Source organism: Lissotriton helveticus, chromosome 5_1 (assembly GCF_964261635.1).
Source record: "Lissotriton helveticus chromosome 5_1, aLisHel1.1, whole genome shotgun sequence".
Classification (NCBI taxonomy): domain Eukaryota; kingdom Metazoa; phylum Chordata; class Amphibia; order Caudata; family Salamandridae; genus Lissotriton; species Lissotriton helveticus.
In genome coordinates this window covers 1,585,974,693-1,585,993,992 of record NC_136065.1, presented here as the reverse complement: position 1 = coordinate 1,585,993,992, position 19,300 = coordinate 1,585,974,693, and the positions used below count along the sequence as shown (strand labels likewise).

General features: G+C 43.1%; 1 protein-coding gene across 1 annotated transcript in view; it reads left to right on the top strand.

Moving 5' to 3' along the window:
- SORT1 (sortilin 1) overlaps positions 1 to 19,300 on the top strand; it is a 666,378-nt gene that overhangs the window by 102,136 nt on the left and 544,942 nt on the right. Inside the window, exon 2 of the mRNA XM_078644756.1 lies at positions 17,760 to 17,819. Within this exon, the coding sequence (XP_078500882.1) occupies positions 17,760 to 17,819 (60 nt within the window). The remainder of the gene's footprint in view (positions 1 to 17,759; positions 17,820 to 19,300) is intronic.

Below are 19,300 nucleotides of genomic sequence, written 5' to 3'. Positions count from 1 at the left end.
TCTAGGCGCCCCAATGATTGGCACATATGGATCAAAAAACAGAAGTCATTTGCTCAGGATCACACTGAGTTGTCAAGAGAGGGAGTAAGAGTTGAACCCATGGTTTCGGTTCTGCAATTTAGAAGCGAAAACACACTCAACAGAAATATATGTACAATATTGGAGCCTGTTTGCTCTGATATATTTAAATTGCATTATTCAGCACTTCCTAATTGACAGCATTTTTAAACTCCTGTTCAAGCTGATTCAAATTGCATTACACCTTAAAACACTCCTAGCTGACAAGGCGCCCTGCTACAATAGGTACGCTCAGTCAGACCTAAGTTTCCTGTTACGCAGTTTATGTCTCTGATACATTTCGAAAAGGATGCTCGTTTCCTTGGAAACTTTGCTAGTTGGAACTAATAGAACCATGCATTCAGAACTGTGTAGGCAGCTCAGGAGAATAGTGTACCTGCTGCCGAATTCCGTTTGAAGACCCAAACCTTCATGCTTCTGAGGTCAATATAACCGAGTGCCTCTGATTTTTAAAACTGCGCTTCTCCCTTGGACAGCGGGCGCTGGAAGTCACAGGGCTAAGAGAACCAGTGAATAAATGAACATGACTATTTATTGTCAATAGCTGACGAATACCCCTTCGTGCATGAGTGTGTGTTAAAAGTGTGCACATTGTATGCCATAGTAAGACTCTGCGTTGGGCGGGGTTCTCTTCTGAGACCATCGTCAGCATATCGTGATAAATTCGAGGCTTTGCCGATACTGTGATCTATTTGAGGCTTTACGCCCTGGCTGACAAGTGTTGTGTTTATATGAACTAGTATACTATTATGAAAGGATGGCTTTGGACTTGCTCGCTTCAACTTAAGGAGAGTACGAGACTCTTACTAATGTTGGGGAAAGCACATATTTTGAAAGAAAATCCTCACAAACCTATAGGGCACCTCATTATGAACCCAGCCCCAAACTGAATAAGAGCTTCAAAAGGAGGAACCCCCAGTCACCAACCTTCCCACCTAAATTATGGGACACACATAAAACAAGCATTTGCAATGCAATAGGTCTCGCATTAGGAAAGTTTGAGCTATTGGTATTGTAAATGACACATTTTATATTTATATGTTGGTTTTGAAAATAGCGAAATTAATATCTTTGTCATTTACAATGCGAATAGTTTTAACTTTAGCAAATGTGACACCTATAGCATTTGTAATGCAATATGTGTTGTATTTACGTGACTTAGATGTATTGATATTACAAATAACAATGGCTTTTAATTTTTTTAAATAATTAATACTTAAATAAAATTTATTGTAATTTATAATGGCAATAGCTTAAACAGATTTTTTTTCTTTTTTCGGAGATATCAACATATGTCACCATACTAAAACCGTAATATATAACAAAGTGAAAATTCTATTATTTGTATGAGCTAGGCAGGTCTGAGTAGGGGTGGGGGAGGGATATCGATTGGGGCGGTGTATCTGTATCAAAAATATAAAACCTAATAAAGATATTTAAAAAAAAACATAAGCAGAAAAGAAAAGAATGAGACAGACAAGGAATATAAGTAATGGAAGGAGAAGGGGGGGTGGGAGAGAGCAAGGGGGGGTAGAAGTGAAGTACGAGTAGCAGGACAAAGTAATGACTGGAAAGCATAAAAACATCATTACAATGTGAAAACAAAGGATGTGTGGTAAGACATATACACAAAAAACAGGGGGACATATGACCTAAAAACATTTAAAAACATGTGTGTGATGGACATGTGATTCTAAGTGTGGCTGGAAGCGATCTGCCTATACATGTTTAACAAGTGTATTGCCCAGGCTAGTAACGCACAGTGTAACTTCAGGTTATCTACCTTAATGAGTAGGAACGGCGTGCTGCCCCAGCTGTGGTGCGACAAAAGCGACAGGGTCAGGTTACGATCTAACGTGAAAATCCTTCCTAATGTGAGTATATGGCATGTGGGGCCCTCAACCTATTCAAGGCAAACTCATCCGGGTATAAGAGCAATCAGAAAAGGCACATTGATACTGGGCATGTGGGGCCCTCAACCTATTTGAAAGAAACCCATCCGGGTAATGAGCAATCCAAAGAAGCCCACGATAACATTATAAAAGAAAAAAGAGCAACTGTAGTGAAAAGAGCATGTACATACCAATGAGTGATGTACGATCGTAGGGGGGAGAAGGTCCTAAGTTCCACCTGGTGTTCTTATGAGCAAAGCGCGAGCTCTGTCCAGAACGTAGAGTCTTGGCAAAGAAGTATTTGACGTGCACAAAATAATGTGACTGTGTGGGCTTCCGTGATCAGGGCCAGCGCTCGATGAATCTGAGAGAAAACAGGATACGTGTGAACTGTAGTCCACCATCACAATAAAAGAAAATTACTTCGTGCGCATGCGTGAAATGACACGCATGCGCACTAAAACGGCAGAACGGGAGGGGGAGATTGAAACTACCTGTATTTACAAAAAGGGCTTCCTGCGCATGCGCTTACTGATACGCATGCGCACAAACGAGGGGGAAGATCAGCCAGATGGGAAGATTGAAACTACGGTACACCGGCACTAAGGCAGCTGAAGTCCCGGGTCCCGTCCCGAGTGATCACCAGCGCCGAGACACACCCAATGGCTGCCGAGGGAGAGAGGGACACGGACGAGGCAGAAAGAGCACGGTGAGTGGGAGGGGGGGGTTGTATCTGTGTGTGTGCGCGCCCGTGAGTGGTGGGGGTGCGTGCGTGGCTGTGTGTGTGTGGGGGGGTGTGCATGTGCGTGTGCGTGTGTGGCTGTGTGTGCGTGCGCTTGTATGTGCCTGCGTCTGTGTGTGTGCCTGCCTGCGTGTGTGCCTGACTGCGTGTTTAGGTGAGAATCACAGGCAGGGGATGTGCACGGCGACTTGCGCGCCCTCGAGAGCAAATCGGAGACGGCAGAGGCTCGTGCATGGACACCGTCTCACATTCCCCCAGACACGCCAGCAAAAGATGTCTTCGCAGACAAAGCAGGCTTCGCCTGCTTTTTAGGTCTGCTCGACCTAAAAACACAGTGGGAACAAAGAACTTCACCATTTCTTAGTTTCTTGTTTGTGGCAGCATCAAGTGCAAGCACATACGAGTTCTGGTCATGTTGTCAGTGACTTATGATGTCATAAAATGGGCACGGTCAGTGCCTCGTTCCCTCACCACCACCAGGGCAATCCAAGCCTGTGCAGAAAATAGAGTTATGTATATATGTTTTTAAAAGAACGTCTTTTAGACGAAGGCAACATCATGGCATTTCAGGAGCACGTGCTTGCTTTGAAAATGCAGCACTATAGTCTGTCCAAACCTGCCATTGTGTGCCATCAATGCTGTGGCAGTCCTGGAGAAATGTCATGGGAGTGCTTCTGTGTGTGCATCTGTGCGTGTATGAGGGTGTGTGTGCGGATGCACGTGTGTGTGCATGTGCGTGTATGAAAGACTATGCTCACATTTGTGTGTGCTTGTGCATGTCTGTGCGTGTGATGGTGTGGACATTTATTTGAGTGTTTTTGTATTAAAATATGTGATTCTATGTGTGCTTGTGCGCGCAGATGTTTCTGTATGTGTGCTTATGTCTGTGCGTGCGATGGTGTGTGCATGTATTTGAGTGTTTTTGTATTAGAGCATTGGTTTGTATGTGTGCTTGTGCGTGTGGATGTTTCTGTATGCATGTTTGTGTGCACCCTCTGTTCACGTATGAGAGTGTAGTGCGCACATTTGTGTGTGCTTATGCATGTCTGTGCATATGATAGTGTGCATGTGTGTGCATGTATTTGTGTGTAGGTCCTTGGGTATTTTGCTTCTGGAGCATGTGATTGTATGTGTGCTTGTGTTTTTGATAGTTTCTGTATGTGTGCTTGTGTGTGTGTGTGCGTGTCTGCGAGTGAGCGCATTTGTGTGTGTTTGTGCATGTCTGTGCATGTGATGGTGTTTGCGTGTGCATGTATTTGGGTGTTTTTGTATTAGAGCATGGAATTTTATGTGTGCTTTTGTTTTTGGGATGTTTCTGTATATGTGTTTGTGTGTATGCATCTGTGCACATATGAGAGTGTGTGCTCACATTAATGTGTGCTTGTGCATGTGATGGTGTGTGCATGCTGGATTTGTTATTCTCTGGCGGCCGCTGTCCTGGATATTGACTATAACCGCTTCCGTGCGGCGCCGATTCCGCCCCTGTGCTGGACATTCCAGAACACGGTGCGGTCGTGACGGAACCGTTCCGTAATCAGCACAGCTCAGCCGTGACTGATGACGGAACGGTTCCGTCACAAGCATCGAAGGGGTTAACTGCCAGATGCCTGACCTTAGGATGGCCACCAGTGTACCAGTGTACAGTACAGTCCCCTGTCTGACCCCAATGATGGCTTCCATAGTGGTCCCCTACACGTTGTTTTACTTCCCTGGGACAACAATTGGACATTGACCAGACCTTGGTCCTATCCCCTAACCTGCCTACACATCAGGACTTGGAACCTGCGGAACTTACCCCAGACGGTGGAGACCTAGCAATTTGGCTGATGCCCGGTGGAGCTACCATAAAGTTAAAGAGGAGATGGGTTGTGGCCTCCCCCTCCCCCTCCACCTCCCCCCTCCGCCCTCACCTACCCAGCCGGACTTTGGGCAGATTTTCCCCTCGTCTCTACGTCCTATCTTCCTCCTACCCCTTTACCCTATCCCCTTACCCTTCATTGCTCCATTCACCTTGTCTCCTATATTCTTTAAATGCCTTTCTTGATACGTATGTTACTTGTAACTGATGTAAATTGCAACATTATTGTTCCTCATCTAAAGCGCTCTGATTCCTGCGGGTCCAAGCAGCCCTCTATAATAACTCATTAATTATACTTGTTCCCATTTAGTACTCTTTCTCTCTTTGTCTACCTCCCCAGCTCCTAGCTCCTATCCCATGAATCTCTCACCTTGCCTGCTAGTCAGCTTAGCCCCCTGTCCTTGTGCCCTTTGACTAAGCACTCTTCTCCCCTTGTTGGGGAAAGATCCAATATTTATACTCTGGTGTCTCAGCGAGTCCACTGTGCCAAGGGAGCCACTCACAGCTGAGGTATGGTATGGCACCCCTTGCCAAAGCACTCCCTCTCCCCTTTTTGGGGAAGGATCCAGTATGTAGACCTTGGAGTCTCAGAGACCCCTCTGAGAGAGTCCCCTGCGTAAAGGGAGCCTCCCGCAACAGAGATAGGGAAGTGATACCACTTCCCCTGGGATCACAGCTTACTGGACTTTGTACGTTGCTTTGACTCGTTTACCGGTTTGTGTCCCTGCCGCCCTTCCCCTCCTCTTTCCATGCGGTGTCCTTCACCCTCCCCTCCTCTTTCCCGCCTTCATTACCTGTCTACTTCCCCTGATCCTTCCCCCTCCCCTGAATCTTTCCCCTTGCCTGCTTTTCCCCTTTCGTATTTATGCTTATTGTTTAGCTCAACCTTACAAGTAACTATGTTGCCATGCTCTAATAACTATGTAACCTTTGTAACGATGTAACTTGTAACTATGATCTGATGCTCATGTAAAGCACTCGGATACCTCCGGGTGTAGCCAGCGCTATATAAAACCTTAAAAATTTTTTAAATAAAATAAAGAACGGCCATCTTGAGGTCAGTCCCTGGGTGATGGGACAAAACGTACAGTAGATAGAGGTACCACTGGAACGACGCGGACACAAGCCACTCCTGCTAGGGACCTTATTCACATAGGTCTCTCTCAAGTTTTAATTTTGGGCATCTACAGGGCACAAGTTCTGAATTTGTGAGATTGCAAAAGGTTTAACTGAAATTCGAGAGATATAATTGGTTCGACGAAGATGTTCCTGAGAGGCGAACACACTCGAAATTAGTTGAATATGCATTTTAGTATCAATTTAGCATGTGACATCAATAAGCCTTCTTGTGTGCAGGAACATGCCACCATATTTTCAGAAACTTTTGATCCGTTTGAGCTAGAAATTATTTTTGTTAATATCCGCAGATTATGCAGCAGATGAAAGGTTATGTGGCAAATGTGGCAAATCCACAAAAATGCAAAAAACGCAGCAGTTGTAGAAAACAATAATTCCAGTGGCCGTGCATATTATATCATTCATGATGACATGCTAAATGACATCATTGATGAAATCACTGATGACCTCTCACTGGACTTCACTGATGACATCACTCATTACATCATCCAAGCTTCTGCTGTGCAAATAGAAACTGTATTAGTACCGGAGTCAAATCTTATTCAGAATGGTAACTTTTACTCTGTGAACAATTTAACCACCAGTAAAATATGTGAGAAACACTAAAACTAAAGCTTCTCCTTACAATACATTATTCTGCTGTTGATGTCTGTGTAGTGCTGTAGACAATCTATTTATACATTTATGGGCTATAAAGTGCAGGCATTTTTTCAAAAGTTCAGTGTAAATTGAGACATACATTGTTATAGAATGTATACTGTATGGGTGACACAGATGGTGAAATTCAAATCTGCATTTTTAAAATTGTGTACAGTATTGTGCTCATTTCAGGAATATGTGTAAGGCATTTTTACATACAATGGAGGGTTGCCCATATGGCTTGTAATTGGCTAATATATAGAAGTTAAGTCACTTACTTAAAATCCTGTGTTAGATGAGATATTTAACACACATCTCATTAAGGAAAATAATAGCCAAACTCTGTTTAGGTCGAGCCTAAGCAATGCATGCGCTGCTGTGTAAGACATGCTTGAATCAGGAAGGGACTTGATGCTCTACCCACTCTCCACCCATATTTTTCATTGGCATGTGTCATTGTCCACTGTAAACTGTGGCTCTTCATTTGTCAATAGGCTTAGTAGTCCCTCCTTAGTACCGCCTTGTCTCATTTTGTAACCTCCCATGGCAACACCTCCTGTTATGAGTCTTGTTACTCGGTAGGATTTAATTACATCCTCCAAGAACTATTTTCTCAAACAGCTCTGTCCTGCCTGCTGTTGCATGCAGGACACGCTCTCTCCTAAAGCTTTTTTTGTCATTTTTAAAGTACGGGCACCGAACGCACTTGCAATACAGTAGGTCTCACATTTGCGAGAGTTTGAGCTATTGGTATTTTAAATGACAATGCCTTTTATTTTTTTTTAAAACAACACATAAATAAAAGGCATTGTCATTTACAATGCCAATAGCTCAAACTCTTGTCAATGCGAGACCTATTGCATTGCAAATGCTTGTTCTTTATAAGAGGCAGAGAGGCTCATTCTGTTTTGTTTCCATCCTGATTACAAAGTATTGGAGAAAAAGAAGTTAATTTGGAGATGGTCTGGGAGAATGTCAGTGAGAAACAAAGAAAAATGAAAGCAAACCTTGATAAGAAACACAATTCATTTTGTACCGACTTTGACTTAGTGGTAGGTGATTGGGTATTGATTAAAAAAACATGCAAAGTCATCAAAGGTGAATCAAAATGTTTAGATCCAGCTCAAGTGGTGAAGGTCAGTAGAGGAGCCGTTTTTATGGACCGGAAAGGTTGGTGGAACAAAAGACAATTGGTTAAGGTATCTTCCGACCAGGTGAAGATAATGCCGGTATAAAGAGCCCGCGACGGGAGCACAAGGGTAATGTGTAAGCTCCGAAATGGAGCCGATACCGCAACTACCGAAGGGCGGAACGGTCCACATAGCGGAATAAATAAATTCATAAAGTTTAACTGACCCGAGTCAAGGTCCAATTATCAGCCTAGTAGTAAAAAAATGTTTTTTTTTGCCAAATCAATCCAGGACATCTATGACGCGGGATCTTTAAATAGATTTGTTTCCGGCAGTTTCTTCTGCTTGGCGATTTCCGCTTGCTGTATCTGCCCGACATGATGTTAACCGGGAAACGCGATTAAGGTATGCGTAATGAGTATCTTGACTGTACCCTTTTAAATCTTGCCTGTAATTCGGGCTCAGGGACGGGTAGCGGTCTTTCTTTTAGGGGATTGAAGTGATGTGCCTCCCATGCTATTTGGAGTCCTAAGGGTATCGTGACGATGGTGAACCCGTTTAAACAAATTGACTGTCTTGCCCCGTTGTTTGCCCACACCTATAAACGGCTTTTTATAACCGCGTTATACACTTGTTGGTTGTTTATGTTCTGATCTTTAAAGGGGCGTGCATTGTTTAAAAGGATAGTATTTGTGCCTTCTTCCTTCGATATCTGGTCCGTATCCTTCGGTTGGGGGAGCGTACATGTCCCTATTGTGGGATGAAGGCCGTTTGTACCGAGATCCTTTGCCATCCTATTTGTTATGGGTTTGTAGAAGATGGCGGAGACGTGTTAGATACGGACCTTCTCTCTTCCCCTGTTTCTAAATTTAAGCATACGACGTGTCCATCTTGGAGGCCTAAATTTAAATTACTTTGAAAAGGAATCGCACATATGGGAACGTCCTCTGTAGGTGGGGCTTTTCTTTCTAAACAATTTCTTCTATATATCTTTCAGATTAGTTGAAAACCGATATCTGGCTTACTCCGAAGGAAGTAGCATTAGAACCACTCCGGTAAAATGGGGCTACCCGCATCTAATGCTTGATGCAGTGTTGTGTGAATACTTGAATTTTGTTTTATAATATCAGGGGGAAACTTCCCTGCTATGTATCTTTAATGTTATGTTTGGGGCCTTAGACATCTTTTGTTTCCTTATCGGAGCATGTTGACATATACTGAGGTAGATGCTCATTGGTGGAAAGCTGCTCGTGCGTTATGTCATTGTTACCCGCACGCGTTTTGTTACCGCCTTAGAGAAATAGGATTATGGTTCCCCTTTTGGGGTATTTTATTCTACCCACAGAAGGCGACCCCTCTGGGACTATTTTCTTCACGGACAGGAAGAGATTCCTCCTCATTGATTGGATGTTTGAATTCAAATTTGCACCATCTATGAAGCTTTCGGGCTTTGACTCTCGCACCTAAGCCGTGGGGTAAGTACCTGTCTGAACTCTGAATATCCTTGGATAGCTGGTCCCCCAGGACTTCTACTTGGAGGATAGTGGGAACTCTAATTTAAGAATCTGTATTCTATTCTTTTCCTACTGTAGGTGTCTTTGCCTTATATGCTTTGGCACATCCTTTAACCCCCTCACTGATCCGGAGTCTGAAATTCTGTTGTGAACCAATGCACTCGATGGTGTGTATTTTCTGAAGTAGGTACAGTACATGTTTGTGCCATTTGGACGGCCTTGAACTAGTGGGTAGCGAGTAAACCTTGTCTTTTCCCATCTGTGGGTATTGATTCTATTTTGCGATACTCCGAGTTACTTCTTTCGGAGTTAGGAGAGAGAATTTTGAACTAAAGAGGAAAATGAAATGTATGATGAGTTGCGACCTTGGTCAAATTGTCCTGCTAGAGTAACCTTGAGAATATGGGTTCCGATTTTTATGTATTTTGAAAAATCCTTTAAAAATAACTTTTTAGCAGTGGGTAACTCACTGAGAATTTTCAGAAGCAGGAAACTATTATGATGTCGTATATTATGAAAGTTGAGCAAGATTATGTGAGGAAACTATTTTGAATTAATTGAAATGTTGTCTAAAGAGTCTTCATGTATTGCAGATTGTTTGCAGTTGGTCACCCCCGTTCCCTTCCTTTTGTGTGCCCTGATGAAGGTGTGGCCGTAGTTCTGGCCGAGCACCGAAACGCGCGTTGGTCCTACTAGCCTGTCCTGACGTCTGATCATCCAGTCCCCCACACGTCACCAGGAGACTTCCTCGGGACTCATTTCATCGCCCAAGATTTGGCCACAAAATTTTGATATGCACTTGGTGTTCTGAGCTTATTTATGAATTGAATGATTGAAGAATGGATGTGGTTATTTGGATCTTTGTTGAATGTGTGTTAGATGGAATGGGAGTTTTGATCAAACGACATAACCGCTTTTGTATTATTATGTGAAATGTCTGGTTATTTTTGTTACTTCTTTCTTTAAAGAAAGAATATACGTTTATATAAGAGAAATGAAATAAAAAATTAATCTTGTCTTATAATGTGGTTTCCTTGACTTGCTTCCGGTGTCAGTGAACTTACCACTGCTAATTTATGTAAGGACCCTAATTGGGCCTTTTGTATGAGAAAGGGCGGTCTGTTTTGTTGTTCTGTATAGTGTTTCATTCCCCTGCTGGTCCGCCCTATATCCGTTTTTTCAGGGGGCCCCTTGTTGCTTATTGATGCTTTAAATGTACACTCACGCGTGGTGGGTCAGTTCGATGAAAGTTCCAACGATGCTTCTCAGTCACCGTTTGGCTTCTCATCGGAGGGACGCTTTGTGCTTGGGTGGAGTTGTTTATCAATAAACTCACACTCGAAATATTCAACGCTTCTCTGGATTAATTCTCTGCTACAGAGAGGTAGAAAGAAAGGCACAGTAGTAAGCAGTAATATGGGTAGAGAAAATGTGAACGGGGAAACTGATGATGTGAGGCAATGCATTGGACAAATAGTTAAAGTAATGTGCTGCTCAGTCATTGATGCTTGAGGATTGTTCCCTTAGTTTCACCAAGACCCCTAGCCCTTTTGCTATGCCACGGTGTATTTTCTAGCAAGTGTACCAATAATAGCATGTGTCTTATTTATAGCACTCTGCTGTTAAATTCACGCTTTGTCTATTACTGGCACGCACTGTCCTGGTGCCGTTAATGTGACACTACTACCCATCCTGCCTCGATGCTAAACGTGAACGACCTAACAAAAGTGTGTGCATTCTGCACATGATATACGCATTATAAAAAGGATATGGAGGTGAGCGTATGCCAAAGCAACATAGCTAGTGCCTCAAGTAAATGCAAGGAATACCTGTAATCTCGGTGCGCACATGCCCACTGGATCCTCGTTGCCGATATCCACAAACCAGAAAACGAGTGGTGCGTGATCTGGCGCATACCTTTCACTTGCAGTCTAAGTATGCTGTTCTAAGTAGGTTGGCCCTTTGCTGGCACAGTGTTTCACCACAGAACAGACTAAGTGTACAGATTTGATATTGAGTCGATATTACAATCGCTAGGAAGTGCTTGGATTATAATAATGTACCCGTGTGTACCAAGGGTACCCAGTGAGCTTATTATCTGCTTATAATTCAAAGGGTCAGCTGCTGAAGTAATTTGAAGGTGGTATTTGTACTACATGCAGCCCCAGTATGAAGTATGTTTTAGGGCGTGTTGTGCCCTAAATGCTACGCCTAAAGGGTGATTCATTCCACAAAGGTTATAAAAAATGTATACACACAAGTATGCCCAAATCAACTACCAGGCAGAGAGAGCATGGAGGATTCTGCTGTATCTTTTCTCATCGTGGTAAGAGCGGGGCAGATTAACTTCTGTGCATAATACCGAGAATATCAAATCACAGCTATGCAGAGAAAGTATGCACAAGGATCTCTTGCTGACTGGCTGTGAGCAGGGGCTAAATTAGATGGGAAAATTAAAATATTAATGCGCAATTATTTTTTTACGGGTTCACTCAGTGTAGTCAGAAGGAACTACAGCACAGATATGTGGCTCTCATAACAAATCTGCAGACACATTTCAATGTATATGGACAAGCAGAGCACATTTGGCAAAGAAGAACCTCCCGTGCAATGCTGTCTGATAAAGAAATAAACACCGACCCAAAGGTTATTAAAAGTGGAGTACCTTGTTGATGATCGTGATAAAGCTGTCCCTGAGACTGGAAAGAACCCGACTAGGATGGGAAGAGCTGGATACACGAGGACCTGTGGTCCTGCCATGGCCTGGCACAGGATTGGCTTGGAGTGAAGCAGTTTGGTCGCTAATGACTTCAGGTCAAGGCATGGTTGTTGCAGTTGTGTTCCATGTGGTGCTGCAGGCGGTGAATCATTGAAAATAAGCAGTTTTTTTTATCCTGATGAGAGCTAATTTATAGTAGTGGCCACGGACAGACCATGCAGTTCCGTTACCTGGAAGCAGCAACTCATTTGCCAGCTTCTCACGTCTCTAACATTTCGTTTCATTAAGCCTAGCTCTTTAGAAAAACATTTGCTGTTCCATCCTTTTGCTTTTTTCGCTTTCCTTTTTATGACGTTCAAAACCCCGAGGGTGATAATTATAGCTAGTGTAGGTCTCTCGGTTTCTAACAGTTTTTAGAGATCAGAATTGTAGTATTTGGGAGCGCCTGCAGATCACGGAGGTTTCTCACGCTCCTCGTAGATTGCGTTGCAGCTTTAGCAATCGCTGCTAAATGTAGTTAATTAGCCAGAGAGGAGTGAATCTATTCTTTCAGCATAGCTGGTCCCTAAATAAATCCATGATATAAAACATAGCAACGCGAACCAAAGACACAGAAGGTGGCCAAACACCTATCTACTGTCTTTCCAGAATTAATTTCACTGAACGATCGATATGCAACTAGCGATCTGCAGCTGCCATCTCGACTGGGCCCTTTCATACGCCAATGTCCTGCCCTCTTTGTACCTAGAATGTAGACAAATGATGCTGGTCCCGAAGAGACCTACCATTTGTTCTGCCACTTAGGGTCGAAAAGTCCACTGTTCTAGGGAGGGGTGAGTAAAGAGAAAACACCGGAAGTCTTGGAGACACCACAATCCATGCTCTTACAGGCTACTTGGATTCAGCCTGCAACATATTTTCTGTTCTTGTGCAACTTTTCACGTGTACAGCGTTTCCCCGTGCTCTGCGCCATCCACATATACCGCACTACAACAGAGATTTTAAAGGGTTATTGTATAGAAACACATGAAATTACAATCCATAATTTTCAATGAGCGTTTTGATGCATTCATTTGCTCTTGTTTCTACTTGGGTTGCCAATGTCAAGATACTTATATAATCATTTCTCTGGATGACAGACCGCATCATGAGTCTAACAATTTGAGAAATATTCTCTATAAATGAGTACTTGGGTACCACTGTTAAACATTTACCATGGATCCTTGAGGGTCATCAGTCCAGATGTTAAGGTAGTTTAGACTTATCGTGCGACATAAGTATTGTCAGGTTAAGGGAAAGCAGGGGGAAATGGAGTTTGTTTGTAAGTTAGTTTTGGCAGTAGCGTGCCCGTCACCGCAGTGCTGTTGCATTTACATGGTGTGTATGTATGTTGTTTTTGCTTTGTCGGGACGCCACGCCTTCCGATTTAATTTAGTGTTTCTTGCCTGCTGGAAAAATTAGCTGCTTGTTTTCACGCAGCGCTTCTTTTCTTGGTGTATATCGTTTGTGCGCTGCTGTGCTTATGTCAGCTATGTTCTGGCCTGCTCCATTAATTACCTGCATGACAGAACCTGGCTGGCGCCTCAGACTTGTTTGTGTGGTGTGTCCGCTTTCAGGCCGGTCGTGAAGCTTGGCTCGTCCCTGCCATGCCTCCGGGAGGCCTTGGTTAGGGACATGTCTCAACAGCCCTTCGTTTCACACACTTGGTCAGGTGGTTGCTGGCCACGCTGTTCACCCTTGTTCGAGTTCCGCATCAGGCGAACACATTCAAGTCTGCTCCAATGACAGTACCTACACATTTATTAACCATTACACTGTTACAAGTGTGCCAATTATGACAGTTCGAGGCCCCCAAAGCTATAAGAATGGCTTGGGCGGTAGTATTCGTTTTTAATGTATAATACATTGATAAACTACCGTTGTTCTGCTTATCTCTAAATTACACAAGCAGTACCAGCATGTTGCAGCTGTCCAATGTGCTGGTATTGACATTTAAGTGCTGGTGCTGATCACTGGAAAACAGCGTCTCAAATTAAGCACTGGTCTCACCACAGCTAGTGCTAGTGTGTGCCAGCAGACACCATGTGTTCCTGAACTGAGCTGGTGTTTAACAACTTTATGCAATCTGGTAGTTGGACCCTCGGCTTGCTTCAGTGGAATCAACTAGAATAGCCCACCTGAAAATAATGAATTGTAAAAACTCCCTTCCTTTTTTTAAAAATAATTTTATTTGACAAGCAAGTCAAAGAGATTAACATATCCAAGTACAGAATCAGAAAAGTAAGATAAATCGAATTCAAATCGGTGCATGTTCACATTATACAAAACACAAACAAAAGTTATTGAAGAAAAAAAAAAGATAGATCCTAATCAGTACAAATCATTAATAATTAATAGACCATAAACAAGAACAGTCATGATCCAAATCATTACTGGCATTGCAAAAAATTCCCCCATATCTTGGCAAACTTTATTTTTGTTTTAATTCCTCTATTCCTAGCAATAGCATCTTCCATAGTGTAAATTTCGAGAACCAATGTCCACCATTCAGTTATATGAGGAGGATTCTGAGAGATCCAAGCCCTAGCAATCACGAGTCTGTCACAAGCCAGTGTAATATTTAGCAGTTCTTTATAGATAGGGCTAACCGGGTATATGGACAATAGTACCGCGGCTGCGTTGAGTGAGAAGTTAATTAGTTGGTTTTGCATTAAAATATTTTCTATGTCCGCCCAATATTTAGCTAAAGTTGGGCATGAGTATAACATATGTATGAGGTCTGCTGCCACCAGACCACATTTAGGACATTTAGTACGATCATTGTTAAAATTATTTTGTGTCCATTTAGAGATTTTTAGTGGAGTGTAGTAAAGTTGGCTGACCGTTCTATAGGATTGGAGTTTCAGGCTGGAAGACTGGACAGCTTTAGTGATGTTGACTAAGGCAGCAGAAATATTCTGAATTGTCACATTATATCCTAGGCTAGCAGTCCATTTTAATGCCAGTCTAGGAGCTTCGTCAAAGCTATTCTGACTGAGACACTTATATCCCAAACTAATTAATGATTTTCTATGCACGGAATAAAAACAAGCCCATATATCTGAACTTGTAATTTCTATCAAATTCATTTTCCGTACTAAGTAGTCCCTGATCTGAATGTATTTATATCTCATTTTTTCAGGCAGTTTATACAAAAGTTGCAATGTTTCAAATTGTAAAAGACCATCAATACCATACAGATCTCCTAAAGTCTGACTACCAAAGTTGGCCCATTCTCGACCAGTTTTATCTCTAAAAATATCTGGAAGCCCGGGATTGTCCCATATTGGCAGCTCATTATGAAAAAAAGAAGTGTTACACTTGCTCAACATCTGTTTCCATATGAATTCGGCGTCTCTCGCAGTCTTAAATTTTACGCGTTTGAAGTAATTTGGGTCTTGTACTTTTGCCAGGAATTGTTTTGAATAACCACCAAGCATAAATTGGTGAAAAAAATATTGATTATTAGGGGCAAATAGGCTACGCAGCTGGCCTAAAAAAGAAGCGAGAAAATAGGCTCTGAAATCTGGGAAGTTCAAACCTCCCTTTTCAGATGAGAGTTTTAATATTGTCATAGACCTTCTGGCCTTCTTATAGCCCCAAACGAAACTACTTAAAATGCCATCTAATTTCTTAAAGAATAAGTTATTAACGCGGCAAGGTATGGAGCGAAATAAATATAAGAACTTCGGCAAAATGTTCATCTTAATCAAATTCATACGGCCTATAAGGTTTAAAAACTCCCTTCCTTAATATTTTGTCGTTCATGACATTAAATAAGTGTAATCCTATTTGTGGCTCAGCCTGGGTGGCACACCCTGCCTTACCACCAAACCTGGTCACCTGCCCCACAGGCCTGGCAAATAACTGCTTCATTTGCCCATATCTGCCCTGTGCTCGGTATTTGGTTAATTGATGGCACCTCTAGGAGGGCTGTGTTCTACCCAGTATGCAGCTGGGTTACGCCTGGTATGCAGCTGAGAAAGATACCGCTGATGAGGACACGCTTGACTAAAGGGACATTAGGTGAGACTTATGAATAAACGCCTATGAGACGTGGTTTCTGGTTATCTGGTCCGGTCGCTTGTGGTCTCTGAAACCCCAGCTGGCAGGCCAACCTATTTATTAGATATGCCCTACGCGACTTGGAACGTTACCAAAAGACACCCGCGGAGCAGGGGACCACATACAAACACCTGGCTTTTACAATACGGGGCCACAACCGTTGCACACCAGTTAAGTCACTGGTGCAACATTACATTCTTCCTTTATTATAAACATGCAAAACACAATATGAAATCGAATGACGCAAGGACACAATGTCACATTGGTAATATTGCGATCAATGGGGTGACCCTGTGTCCCACAGAACCTGGGTAATAGTACTGTCAACTACAAATGGTTCCATTGGGTAGAATCAAGAGGTTTTCTTTAATAATCAAAATAACTTTTTAAAAAACAATTATGAGGTGTACTATAATTTACCCTAAAATGCACACAACGGGAATCAATGTTGGTTCGTTATTTTCTTTTAATCAGGAAATAATTTTCTTTTCAAAAGATTTTTTTAGAAATTTTTAAATATTAAATGTGCTGACAAATACAATACAATGACGACAATACCAACAACATGAAAATAGTGACTGATGTGACAAATAGTGAGAAAAAATACCTCATCCATGCACAAACCGAATAACACAAGAACTCTAAAAGGTCTCTGTCCCCTTTTACATTTCAGCAGTAACCTACAGTGTCTTTAATTATATGGGTACAGAGAGTCAGGACATGAGAAACATTTATTATGTATACTGGATTGCAGGTGCACTCAAATTACTTTTACAACTACAGGCCTCAAAGTCAGTGCCTAATACCATAGGTTACGGATTCGGTCTTTAAGGGATGCATTTGACCCCAGAGCGTCATTTGTATTGCAACATGGTATGCTGTTATCTTTCTCTACCAGTTCTTATCTCTGCACCCCTTCTCTCTCCTCTTTCGCTGCTGTCCTGTCTCTCATTCCCCCCCCCCGAAAATAAATTGCCTAATGCCCTCAAATCCTTGTTTATTTATTATTTTGAAGGTTTTATATAGCTCGAACAAGACTCTTGCGAGTATCAGAGCGCTTTACAGGTCATAATTAGAGGTCAAGAAAAACACAATAAAAAATTAACAATGAATAGACATAGAGTTCAAGTGAATTTAGCCATGAGGATAGCTTTCACTTCTCTTTTTTGAAGGAGGCAGTGGAAGGGTTCATTCTTGTTGCTCTGGGTAAGGTGTTCCATATCCTCGGAGCCATACCAGAAAAGGACCGGTTATACGTTTTTTTTCTTGGAAATCGTTGAGGTTGTAGGAGAAGAGTCTTTGCACTCCTGGAGGCTCTGCGGCATGGGGAGGGTGTGGGAGCACGGGTGCGTGCTGTACAAGTAGCCAAACTCCGCCCACCTCAGCAACGAGAGGTCCAGGCACACAGCCCAGGTTATGCTCTGTCAAGCTCGCCCTTCTTTATTCAGAGTGCGGATTGTGTGACTGCCTGAAGAGTGACTAACGCTGTGCAGACAGGGCTCTTTCCCAGAAGAGAGCGGTGCGTGGCACCGACTCTCACCTGCTGAAACTGAAGCCAAGTCTAACACGTGATCCGAGTCTCGGTTGCAAATTGACTCGCTATCCAAGGCCGGGAGCCTCGACAATGCGCTCGCCCTGTAAATAGGCCGCGCCACTGTTAGTGGGTCAGGGCAATTGACTGACCCTACAAAAACGTGTCATTACAGTGAATACCGGTGGTATCACAGGTCTGCCAATGCGCTGCACCTAATCCTGCCCTGCAGAGCTCACTCCTGTGTCCGCACTGGACGGGGGGGAGGGGGGGGGGCAGACACGCATGCTTTGTCAGTGTACTTTATTTCATAGCTGCAATGCCCCAGCCATTCTAGCACTGATTTCCCTGCCTTTATGCCAATATATACTCTATTTGTTTTAATAATACCATTTACTTTTTTGTGTTTTTACAGTGCACCTTTGAAGATTTGAGTGGCTCAGTCTCGCTGTCGTGGGTTGGAGATGGCAGAGGGGTGAGTATGTGGCATATTGTTGACGGGGGAGAGAGGTTTTATTAGGCACTCACTCAGTTTGGATTTTAAAACTGATACCAACCAAAACATTTTATGCTGTCGTTTGGGTGCTCTGTTGAGGTAGTCCACCTGCCCCACTCTCAAGGGATGAGTGTATAACCACAACCAACCAGCAAGTGTATTAAAAAGTGCGCAATATTGCGTTTCTTAGCCCAGCCACTCAAGTACTCTGCTCCTTCCACTGGACTGAGTCAGTGCTGCAGCACTTTGTTTCTAAATTTGAGTTTCCTACACTTGCCATGGATGAAGTAGTATCCAGCAGATTGCATCAAAAAGTGTTTCTTGTTCAAATGATAAAACTTTTCCAGAAGTAACTGGCCATTCAGTACCAGGGCATTAGGTGGTTACTAGGCACTTTCCATGGTGAACAATATGGGTTGCCATTGCGGTTTCAGGGCATTAGACCCCTTTTCCTTCTAGCTGTATAAGAGTTTTTTGACCCTGTGCACCCGTCTCTTTAAAGGAGGCAAAAGCTAAAAGACTAGGCTTATTTCAGGGGGTGGGTAAGCGATTCGAACACAGATATAGTATGACATTATAATCTCAATCAAAAAGGTTAATATCCATCCAAGGTATCTTTTAAGAGGACCTTTTTAAAAAAAAAAAAAAAAAAAGGGTTGAGGCATCATGGAGTAAAACCCCAAAAATATGCTCCACAACTCATTGTCCTCCGCCCCTCAAAGTAAAGGCCTTCTGAGGTCTCTCCAGTTACAGAGAGAGACACACATACACTCACACATTCACTCTCGCACTCACACTTCACACTCACTCCTCTCTCACACAGATACTCTCTCACGCTCACTCTCTCTCATACACACACACTCTCACTTACTCACTCACTCTCTCTCTCACTCTCTCTCACTCTCTCTCACTCTCCTACTCACTCTCCTACTCACTCTCCTACTCACTCACACTTTCCCTCACACACACTCACTTTCACTCTTTCTCCCACTCTCTCCCACTCAATCTCTCACACACTCCATCTCATTCTCACACACTCCCACTCCCTCCCACTCACTCACACTCTCACACTCACTCTCTCCCACTCTTTTTCCCTCTCTCCCTCACTCTCTTACTCTCCCTTACACACAAACACTCACTCTCCCTCACACACTCTCACTCTCTCCCACACACACATTCTCCCGTGCACTCTCACTCTCTCACTTACTCACTCTCCCATGCACCTTCATTCACTCTCCTTCTCACACCCTCACTCTCTCACTGACTCACTCTCTCGCCCCCTCACTCACACACACTCACTGTCACTCACTTTCACTCACTCACTTTCACTCACTCACACTTTCTCACTCAAACTTTCTCACTCAAACTTTCTCACTCTCCCTTTCTCATTCTCCCTCCCTCCCTCTCTCCCTCCCTCACTCTCACTCCCTCACTCTCCCTCACTCTCTCACACTCACTCC